We start from the raw sequence: 11,999 nt of genomic DNA, 5'->3' as shown, positions 1-11,999 counted from the left end.
ATCTTTGACATCGGTCCAGTATTATATATACTAATATACACAAAAGTGCTAATTTTGCCACTGACAGACTCCGATTAATAGTCTAAGTGTCTATCAACATTATAGAAAGGATTTCTAAAACATAAAAATATCCACAAAGTTGCGTTCGCTAAACCCGCCAGACTTCATGTAAATAAACAGTGATTTTAGCGTCATTAAATACACTTCATTCAAAGTCGACAAAAACAAAATAAAACTATGAAAAACTGTTTTGGGTCGTCTTTCCACTTTGGGTTGAAATAACTTACATGTGAAATATGTTTGCTCTATTCACGCTAAAAGTATTGCTTTTTTAAATGGAGTCTGGTGGGTTTAGCACTAGCGACGTCAGAGCTGTTTCTGGTTAAACAGAAAGGTCTCAAAGAGGTTTTAAAGGTCTATCTCTGAAGGGATCCTTTCCATAATGTTGTCAGACACTTAGAATATTAATCTGAGTCTGTTAGTGGCAAAACGAGCACTTTAAGTGGACGCTAACTGACGCTAAACATTTTCCCCAAAGGGTTACATTGCAGCCCGGTCTATGACTGCCAGTTCAGACCTTCACACTTAATGCTGGACCAATGTCAAAGATTGTTGTTCCCATCAGACACTTGCACACAAAAACATAGGAACACAGGGTCCAGGTTGAAAAAAATGGTAGTTACCCTTTAATAGTGAAAATAAGGCACACGCCGTTTCGGCCCACAATTTGGCCTTCCTCAGATGGATTTTGGCCGAAACGTTGTGTGCCTTGTTTGCACTATTAAAGTATTTTTTCGGAGCACTAAGCTGTTGTGCGGACTTAACTTCTTTGAGCTTTCCCACTGCTCTGGTGTTTCCGTGCCCCTAAAGTGGAGACATTTGGAAACACTTCTGACCCGTTTTGGTTGGTAATCTGCGGGGTTGTTTTACAATCTCAACGGCCGCAAACGGAGACCTTTGGCGACACCGACACTGACGCCAATGTTTGGCTGCCTGATTGGGTCTAATCGGTTACGACGTCTCGTTCTCTGAGACTAAGCTACTAACGTTACCATGGCAACTACCAGCAACTGGTGGAGTATACATGCCTCCTGTTCATGCCCAGTATAGGAGAATGTTGATGAGATATTTTGGTTTGGGCGTGTGTTTAAACGGATATTAGTTCTTATACTGGAGATAAAAAACACCTGTGTGCATGGAGATCTCATTTGGCTCAAAACTCTGCTTCAAAACCAAAACGTAGCGATGTAAATGTAGCCTGAATTATTCGAAATTTTTTGGCCAAGAAGCTACATGGGGTTCTGGAAACCGAGGAACTAAAGACTCCCTTTTGTGCGTTCCTGTTTGCATTTGCATCCAAAGAACCGTGAAGATGAAGCAAACCACACCGATGCTTCTAAAAGCACAGCGACATTCCCAACGCAATTTTCACACACGAGGGAACAACAACCAAAAGCCATCATGTTGTTCTTTGGATTTACTGTTGAGTGAATGTCCATGTTTCGGTTCGATGTAACGAATGAATTGAAAGGAGACCCATCTGTGTGTCACATCCTGAACCATCGGAAAGGTTTCCCTCTGGTTCCTCCCGACCAAACGCAGGTTTAGTTCCAGAGTTCTTCAACAAGTGTTTGGTCCTCAAGTTCCTGAAAGTACATCTTTGGGTACTGGGTTCTCTTCATCACTACATACAAAACAATGTTCTACTTTGTAAAGAAGGTTCAGGCCCTTTGAACGAGTTCACAAAGTTCTGTCAGTAAATGGGTTAGACACTTGAATGCAGAAATGTTACTTATTGTACCTTTAACGTCATGCACTTGTGTTGTTCTGGGATATTGTTGAACGCTGCTGTGTAAACAGAAGTCTGCATCTTTTGTTAATATTGTTAATACTGTATAGTTGAGAGACAAAACCCAAATCTTGATATTAAATAACTATTTCTAGTAAAATTGTGTACATTGACTTTTTGATAACAGCATTTTGTTTTGTTTGAATGGAGCTCAAACACAGTTTTATAAATCCGTTCAACTATCGTCAAACAGGATTGTATGTCACACAAATGCCAAAATACATTGATGATAGGAGTCCCTGAATGAGTTCAAAATGACTTTATTCTCTATAGTTTATACGAATAGTTCCTCATATTGGAACATATGTTCTTCTACGTATTTATTATTATTCTTGTGTACCCTTTTTTTTTACACTTTTAACTCCTTCCACATTTTTCAACATAGAAACTTCAAACATCAGAATGTTCAACTCAATTAAGACATGTATGCTTCTATACAGAATTTTCATAACTTTCATAATTTACGAAATATTCAAATTGAATTTTACAAATTTTACACAAATTCATACATTTTCAACTGCAATCTACTCATTCATACATTCACCAAGAAACACCATACAAACTTATTATAATTTTTTTCCTTTACTTCAGAGTGAGTGACAGTGGATATACAGAAAAGAGAGAGATGGGGGATAACCTGCAGCAAAGGGCCACAGGTCGGATTCTAACACGTGCCACTGCAGGACTCCAACATGGGGCGCACACTCTTACTGGGTGAGCTACACCATTCCAACTTGAACATGTTCCACCTCTCATACATTCTGGGTAGCGTCAGCTTTTCAACATACAGCATTCACACTCTCTAGTATATAATTATCTTTTGCATATTACATTCACGTGGCTCATACATCAGCAAACCGATCAAAGACGACAAACAGCTTTGGTTTCATACGTACTCCGTTCATTCAGTATTTGTGGCTGTAAATTAGTTTCTATTCTACACCGAATGAGTTCACTCACACACACTTCTGTTCGTCATTAGAAAAGTTTGCCTTAAGTTTTTCTGATTCCGTTTTTTTTGGGTGTCTCAGTGCTGAGCGTGCTGCTGTTGACGGACATCTCGTCAGGCCAGAGAGAAGTACGTGCCTCCTGATTGGGATTTCTAGTTAGTAGTTTAGACATTATTAGGTTTATTTGGTAACACTTTACTTGAAGGTATCGACATAATCTTGACATGACACTGTCATAACTATGACATGACACTGTCATGAACGTGTCCTAAGTGTAATTTGTTTTTTGTCATGACAAGTTGACATTGTTTGGGTTGTCTTGATTATGACAACTTGACATTAGACAACTTGACATTACCAGAAGTTGTCTTGGTCATGACAAGTTTACATTACATTTGTTTGGGATGTCTTTGTAATGACAACTTGACATTAACCAGGATGACATTACCAGAGGATGTCTTTGTCATGACAACTTGACATTACATTTCTTTGGAGTGTCCTTATTAAAACAAGTTGACATTAAACAGGATGACATTATGTCAAGTTGTCATGACAAAGACATCCTCTGGTAATGTCATCCTGGTTAATGTCAAGTTGTCATTACAAAGACATCCCAAACAAATGTAATGTCAACTTGTCATGACCAAGACAACTTCTGGTAATGTCACTTTGATTAATGTCATCTTGTCATTATCAAGACAACCCAAACAATGTCAACTTGTCATGACAAAAACCAAATGACACTTAATGTCATAAAGTTCATGACTTGGTTATAACGGTTATGACACGTTCATGACAGTGTCATGTCATAGTTATGACCATGTCATGTCACGATTATGTCGATACCTTCAAGTAAAGTGTTACCATTCATTTCTTACGGTTTATTGGTATTTTGGCATATTTGATTTAGTTGCTACTAAGAGTAATAGTAATAGTCTGAAATTTGTTTACTGTGAAGAGTTGGATCCTTCTACATGTCATCCAGATCAGCATGCTTCCTTTTCCTTTCTTTTAAGCAAACAAACCCATTCAAGAACTAAACATCACCGTTTACAATATCCTTGAAGCGGACTACTTATCAGTGACCAACAGAAGAAACATCTTCACATCACCGAGTACAGAGTGAACAACCCAATGTTCTTAAAGGAGAATTCCGGCCAATTTTTACGTTAATCTTGATCGCTATAGCTACGCGAGTACTTTCGATAGAAAAAACCCCGACCCGAATCAGTGCAGGTAACACTGAGAAGCTGCAGCTACGTACTACAAGCGTCCCCTGAGCTAAAACGGCAGTGCTCGGGGCAAGTTTTAGAGTGCCTTTGTGCCTCTTAACAGACACAATATGCAATTAATATGTCTGTGCCACATGAACGGGGCCCTTACGTGTCAACAAGATGCGTTTTCAACTCAGACATTGTTTAAATTCACCTACCCTGGTCCCTGTCTCGATCCTGCCAGTAGCTAGCTTGCCTTGCTAGCTGATAGCCGTTAGCTGCTAGCTGCCGTTTGGTGAGTGTATTCCGACAGGCTTTTGTGATAATCATCCCAAAAACAATCCACGGAGCGGTGGTGGTGTGGCTATGTCCTCCAGAGGACAGGTCATGTCATGTCTTGAAGTGTATTCCCCTAAAAAAAATAGTGCGGTAGTAGCTGTTAGCTGCTAGCTGCCCTCCGGTGAGTGTGTACAGCCAGATAACTGTTAGCCGTTAGCTGCTAGCTGCCGTCCGGTGAGTGTATTCAGCCAGGCATCTGTGCTAATCATCCCAATAAAAATCCACGGAGCGCACGGTGGGTTGGTGGATATCCTGCATAGGACAGATCATGCCTTTGCAGCGAAAGGTTTAGTGCAGAATTTCTGTCAACTTAGTTAGCGGAGTTTAAGAGTCCACTAATTCTCCTGTTTTGTTTGATTTGTAATTAGGTTGGAAGTGTTGTATGATCAGCAGTTATACTGTATATTAGAGCTGGGACGATATGCTTTTTTCCCGATTATATGATTTCCTGATACATAGGTGTGGATTAGATTTATATTGCGATTTTCATTTATTGTGATTCTAGAAGTAATGCGATTCGATAGTATTAGGCCCAACCCGGTCTCACTCAAAAGCGTACAAATAACACGGGTTTACACTTTGAAAAAACGTGCAATGTGTCCACCTTTAATTTTTGACAGGACATGAAGGAAATCGTCACAAGTCAGATTCAAACCCTGGACCTCTGCGTCGAGGCATAAACCCCTGCGCCTGCTCTACCCACTGAACCAAGCCGGCCACAAAACTACTAGTTTTCTAAGAAGAATGCACATCACATGTCTGACATGTATTTCATTTGTAAAGAAGAATATTACATGGGTTTTCTGCGTTTTCCGCTTTCACTCTGTTTCGCTGGAAATGGATATGATGTAGTCACCGTCGGCGGTAGTCCCATAGAAACAGAAAATATTAAGGTCAATCATTGGTAAAAAAAAATAAATCGATTCTAGGGAAAAGAATCAATTTTGAAAATCGACGCAAAGAAGAAAAAAGAAAATCACAATACATAAAAAGAATTTCCACCCCTTTTATATAGGTCTTTCTTTGTGTTCAGTTGGGTCAGGTCATTCCTGGTTAAGTTCTAACAGTCCGATTTTGTAAATAGTTTATTTTACAATTCCTCTGGTTTTATGGATTATAAGTGCTTGGAAATGAAGGCAAGCCTCTTTATTCACAGAGGTTATTTGCTCCAATTTACAGACAGGACATGAAAATAAACAGTGGATAAAGTTAGAGGAATACAAGGAAGCAAAAAGACAATCTAAGTGGCAGAGAAGGACCAACTTTAAAAAGAAATACCAATTTGAGAATTATTTGCTACATTTGTATTCAGAATCCTTGTAATACATGTAAATAATACACACATTTGTATACAATTTAATTTAATTCAGCATACATACATTTCATACATACATTGCTCATTTCAGTCTTGTGTGTGTGTAACTGACAAAGCAAGTCTGCGTCTCAACTATTTGTGGAAAAAAAGATTTAAAAAAACTCAAAACTGAAATTTTTCATTCCGAACTACAAAAATGGTTGGCTGTTCTCTTAATAGGAACATAAACTACAACACACTCGCTCTGGATTAAAACTCAAAATCAGACATCCTCTACAGTCATACTGAACTAACTCCTTGTCCTGGCTTTCCTTTTCTTTTCCATTTCAACAGTTTGAGAGAAAACAAAAACTTGATTGTCACTTCTTAGAGTGCCCGTATTCTGAAAAAAAGAAATCATTTTTTCTGGGATTTATTTTGTGTCTCTGGTGCTTCCACACGCATACAAACTTGGAAAAAAACCACCCATGGTGTTCTGAGTGAGATCCGGTTTCTGAATGTGTCCTGCCTTCAGTCTCCTGGTGAGCTGGTCAACATTTGCACGGCTTTCTACGGCACTAGCTGAAATGAGGGGGCTAGGGGGCTAACCGTTAGCATGCTAGCTCGCTCTCAATGGCAAAACACTGCTATAAATTGTATAGAACTACTTCCATGTCCCTGTTCTGCAGGTATTCCACGCTAAATTGGAAGTATCCTCTTTTAGAAGAAGTCTCCCGGCTAATCCTGTCTTGTAAAGGCTGAAGTTGGGGAAACTGCTAGCTAGCTCATGTAGTCCTTACCTAGGTACTGAGCATGTGCAACTGACAACAAAGATGTTACAGCAGTGAGATGTCTCACTCTGTAGCTAAAACAGAGAGCTCAACACACAGGGTGAAAAGAGGAGCTGCAGCAATGTGCAGTACAACAAAAATATGGTGTTTTTTGATAATTAAACCATGTAAACCTGTTCTGATATAATCTCAAATTACAATTATAAACCTGAAAATGAGCATAATATGGCCACTTTAAAAAGGGCGGGGTAATGTGACAGTATAACAATGTCTTTTCATGCATAGGGCGATATGGCCAAAATCTTCTATCCAGATATAGTTAATTTCATATCTTCATCACAATGTGTATATCACGACATAGCATGTTTTCTGGTAATTCAATAACCAAATAGTCCAAATGAAAAACCCACACGGTAAAGCCTATTCTGTGTGAATTAAATACTTAAAGTTTAGACAATTTCCCACATTTTATCAAGAACTTTAGTGCAAGATGAACATAACTTGCCAGGATCTGAATGGAAAGATTCTTCCAAACGCAGGCTGGCCGCTGGATTTTTAACATTGTGATAAAAACATTGAAAAACATATTTGACTGACATTTTGATATTGTTTTGACAGTATTTAGTGCTGCAATCAATATCTTTTAGCTTAGTAATCAACGTGAGTAGACTGTAAACATTAAAGAACATTAACGTTGTAATGTTTAAACTTTCCACGAGGAAAGCTGTCTTAAAACATTTAAATGATTTTCGCAGCACAAACAAAGCAAATAAGGTAGTTTATTCAATAAGCGACAAGTGCATTATTTTTAAACATAAATACAACCAAAACGTGTCATTAATTCAATTCATGCATTATTGGGGGGTTGACCACGTTCAGCATGAATCATTTGATTCAGTGTAAATGGGACATATTGATTCATAGAGCTTTAACCATCCAGAAACTAAACCGAGGGAACTTAAAACTAAGCGGATCGGCGAGAAGAGCTGCAGCCTAGAACTTGCAGATACAACAATAAAAAAAATAAATAAATAAATAAAAAAGTGCTGCCCTGATCCACGGTTATTATCGTAAACTAAAACTGAAACTAAAATAAACTGCGAACATATTGCCGTAAACTGAAACTAAAAACATGAAATCCTTTAAGAGAAACAAACAATATTGTCTGGTTAAAAAAAAAAAAAAACTAATAAAAATAGAAATGAACATACATTTATTTCAGATTTGATATTTCCGTCAACTCTGGGGACATCGAACCCCAGAAACTGTGGGGTTGATCTTGGTCGACTAAGAGGAGTCATTCTGGTTTTTAGTTGATTAGTCAGTTATGCTCAAAGTCATTTTGACAAATTTCTGACAAAAAAAGCTGACGCTGTTTTATGTAAATCACAACGCTTATCCTATCAATATCACTTCCAGTGGTGTAGTCTGTGATAGTAAGCTCCAGGATTTCTATATAGGCTACCGACTTAAAAATGCCCAATGACACGTAACAACATAGGCTATTTTCCATTATATTTTTGATACATTTTGAATTGTCATCTGTGCTTTTTTCTTAACATCTATAGGCTGAATAAAGGTATTTTTACCGTAAATTGGTGCATTAAAGTGTATCGGAATGCAGGAAATGAAGTCATTGATGCTTAAAACTTCCCCTCCTCCCCCAAAGGAAGATTCTGGCCAATATACAGTAGGCTACAGTACGGCCACTATAATAGCCTACGTTAGACTACACTGGTCACTTCCCCATCAGTCAGGACCAAGATCTGACCGTTGCTTTAGCCTTTTATTTCAGTTGAAATAATCAAATAGCAGGTGACAAGTTTCCTTCTGAGTGTGGTACTGAAAGAGTGAAAGAAAGATTTGAACATTATGGCCATTTCTTCACAGTTCTCCAACCATGTGTTACTTCTGAGGCATTATACCCGGCCCGGCCAAAAACTAAATATATAAAAACCAAAACTCTCTCAAAGGCTCAATGTCAACTACTCTGAAAACTAACAAACTAAAATGTAAAAGTCGAAACTCAAATAAAATAAAAACTAATTGAAACTTGGCCCAGATCTCCTGACAACTGATTAATAGCAGGCCTGTATCTGAGCAGCCTTAAATTAGAGACATGTCTCCATTTATAAATGCCTTTCTTCCACTTAATGAAAACTACACACTCTCCATGTTTACGTGCTGTCTTCATGATTCAGTCAGTATAATGTACACTTTACAACACCATCAGTGCAACAATCACAAATTCTAGATTGATTCAACGATGAAATCCCGCCTTTCCACCTTTCCCGATCAATGTTAAACTCAACCTCAGTGGGACTTGCTGCAGATGCTTTACAATTTCTGCTGCTAGGGCTCTCTCAATAAAAAAAAAATAAAAAAAACTACTTAACTAAAGACGCGCTCAGCTTCTTCCGGTTAAGGTTCCTTCAGTGGCCGGCGGATGGGCTGCGAGCCGAGCTGCCGCTACCGTTTGCTCAGCAGGTTTCTCTGAGAACTTAGGATCCTGACGTCTGATGACTCATATCCTTCTTCCGGTTAAAATAAAAGTGCATCGCAATGTGGCATTGGAACTGGATAAAGAGTCAATTTCTGACGCACGCCCAAAGGGGATAGGACGCCATCGAAAGGCGACCTTATGTAACGCAGCGTTACCTTGAATATAATGACCGATTTCTATGGGTTGGAAACGTTTGGGATGATGCAAGGAAATAACTAGTCTCACATTGCCAGACCTCTCTCTACAGCGCTGGAGTATGGTTTGGCTGCATGGGTTAACATTCTGGTAGAGGGGAAAAAAAAAAAAAAAAAAAAAAAAACGTTCTGGGTTGTTTTTATTTCCTTAAACCAATCACAATCACCGTGGGCAGTGTTAAGCCTGGGAAGCAGCAACATTGCCTTTGCAAAATAGATAGCGGAGATAGCAGAAGGTTAAGAAAATGCCTGACACGCGTCTCTGTACGTCGGGTAAGCCAGACTACAAAATATATAACATGGGTCGGGTCAGGCTCGTTTTTAGACAAAGTTACTTATATCTATATATAGTATATATAGTTTTACAGGTTATACCAAACCCCCTCAATGTTTTTTTAACATGGATTTTATTAGCAGTCATCCTCATTTGTTAATTCTGTTATTTGAACTTTCCTATAACTTGATTGGCAGCTTTAAATGAGGAGCGGTGAGAGTTTACAGTCTGAGCTGAGAGTATTTTTGCATAAGTGCTCACAACCCATATGCACCCTCTAGTGAGCTTCGGTGCTTCATTTTGAAGGGGCCTCGAGCCAAAAAAGATGGCAGCCATTGCTCTAAGCTTCGATTCGTCACCCAATCACTGTCACGTCACGACTCTTTTATAAGATTTAGGATTTGAAAGTCTGAAGACCTTAGTAACCGAAAGGAATTGGAATCCGAATCGTAATATCAAAACGATGCCAAACCCTACTAATGTGTATGTCTGTCTTAATACATTTTTATTTCAACCTTCTGTTCCCGACTGTCTTCTTCTTCTCCAGGAGGAATAAAAACGGATTTGCCCAGTTTCCCTGCCCCTCTTCAGTCGCCCTCCCACACACAGTCACACTCTCGTAGAGGGTTCCTCTGGCGCATGGTCGTGATGACAGTGATCCTGTTCTCCGACAGCTCTCGCAGCTGGTTGATGAGCGCCCGGACGCTGGGGCTGGGCCACGGGTGGCCGTTGAGGTAATCCCTCAGGATGAAGGAGCGCTCCACCAGCAGCTCCAGCTGCACCAGGTGGCGCAGCCGGTTGAGGCTCAGCAGGTCTTTCTCCGGTTCCCGACGGAAAAACCTGAGAGACAAGATGATGAGTTGGGGAAGACTTTCCCTGCATGAACACAGCATGACATGAACTCATCTGTCTTTAAAGAAATGAAGAGAAGGTAGTTTCCTTTGCGGTTTACTTGTTTACCCAGATACAATGAACAATGTCCAGAATGCTGCAGCACGTGTACTCACACAGGACTAGGTAAAGAGATATTTCTCCTGTATTAGCTTCTCTGCATTGGATTCCTGTAAAGTCCACAATTTAAAATCCTTCTCCTGACCTACAACGCTCTGCACGGTCAGGCACCATCATATCTTAAAGAGTCTCTAAAAGTAGAATGGGAACCAGAGCCTTCAGCTATCAGGCTCCTCTCCTGTAGAAATCAGCTCCCAGTCTGGATTCAGGAGGCATACACCATCACCACATTTAAGAGTAAGCTTGAAACTCTCCTCTTTGATGAAGCTTATAGTTAGGGCTGGCCCAGGTTTGGCTGGGACCAGCTCTCAGTTCTGCTGCTATAGTTTTAGACTGTCGGGGGACTTCCTACGACACACTGAGCTCCTCTCTCTCCCTCTCCATCAGTGTGTATTCATGTTCCATTAATGCATATTAATAACTGAGCTTCTTCTAGTCCTTATGCTTTCTCGCCTCACAGATTTCCTCGGATTGTGGTGGCACCTGGACCGTGGTTGCAGCTGCTGCAGTGGTCCTGCTTGACGCCCTGCTACTACTATTATTACTAGTAGGCGTGCACCGATCCGATATTAGGATCGGATATCGGCCCGATATTGAAAAAAAATAAATAAAAATAGCTGGGTCTGGGATGATTTTTTATTTTTTTTCCTCCGTCGCAGCACTGGGACCCCTGTTGTGTTATAAAGTTACTACCATGAGTGAGAAGGGTACGCACCCTTCTCACTCATGGTAGTAACTTTATAACAACAATAACCCACAACTAACTCTCTTTAAAAGGATAAAACACCATAGCATATAACAATTTGTGACTTAAATAGTTTCTAACACTAATCATTTTACATTTACAAATGTAGCTACACCGCATGCTGGGTAACATTATAGCTGCTAGCCTAGCTAGCTAGCCAGGTAGCATAACAGTCTGTTAAGCTGGGAGAGGCTCCGGTTGCTACTGCACATTCAAGATCAGAAAAGAAAGTTAGCTAGAGGATGAAGAAAGTTAGCTAGAGGATGAAGAAAGTTAGCTAGAGGATGAAGAAAGACCGGAGATACACCAGAACAACGTGTGCTCAAGAGAGGAACCATCTGTTGTTGCAAGGTTTTTGTTTCTAAAATTTTGGACATAATTTAGCCGCTGTTGTTGCCCGTCGCTCTAACGTTACTGTGCTAACGTTACTGTGCTAACGTTAAAGACATGTCACTTCAAGCATGCAGTGGAGCAACATTATGAACGCAATCCACCTCCGGTCCCGCTACAGACCGTTGAGAAAGACTGGTTCAGAGCAATGATTAAAGCTCTGGATTTAAGATGTCTCGCCTCGCTGAAATACGTCCTCCAACCTGCTGACGTTATTCAAACAGCGAAGGAGGCCGACAGCGGAGCTACATTCAGTCACCCTCTACAACCACACTACAACCTAACTTACCTGTGGCCAAGGTAGTGTTTATACAACTAGCTTACAACTATTTAGTTTTGAAAGGGAAACAATGTTAAAGTTGTTTGTATGTGTAGGCTATTCATTCGATTTGAGTTTATTTTACTACTTTGCAGTTTGCACAATAAAAATAGTTTAGCTTCTGTA

General features: G+C 39.8%; 1 protein-coding gene across 1 annotated transcript in view; it reads right to left on the bottom strand.

Annotated features, from left to right (window-relative positions):
• Positions 1 to 9,249: 9,249 nt before the first annotated feature.
• im:7136021 (uncharacterized) overlaps positions 9,250 to 11,999 on the bottom strand; it is an 11,274-nt gene continuing 8,524 nt past the window's right edge. Inside the window, exon 4 of the mRNA XM_028565567.1 lies at positions 9,250 to 10,248. Within this exon, the coding sequence (XP_028421368.1) occupies positions 9,996 to 10,248 (253 nt within the window). The 3' untranslated portion in view covers positions 9,250 to 9,995. The remainder of the gene's footprint in view (positions 10,249 to 11,999) is intronic.

This window comes from Perca flavescens, chromosome 20, assembly GCF_004354835.1.
Source record: "Perca flavescens isolate YP-PL-M2 chromosome 20, PFLA_1.0, whole genome shotgun sequence".
NCBI lineage: Eukaryota > Metazoa > Chordata > Actinopteri > Perciformes > Percidae > Perca > Perca flavescens.
This window is presented reverse-complemented; position numbering and strand designations above follow the sequence as displayed.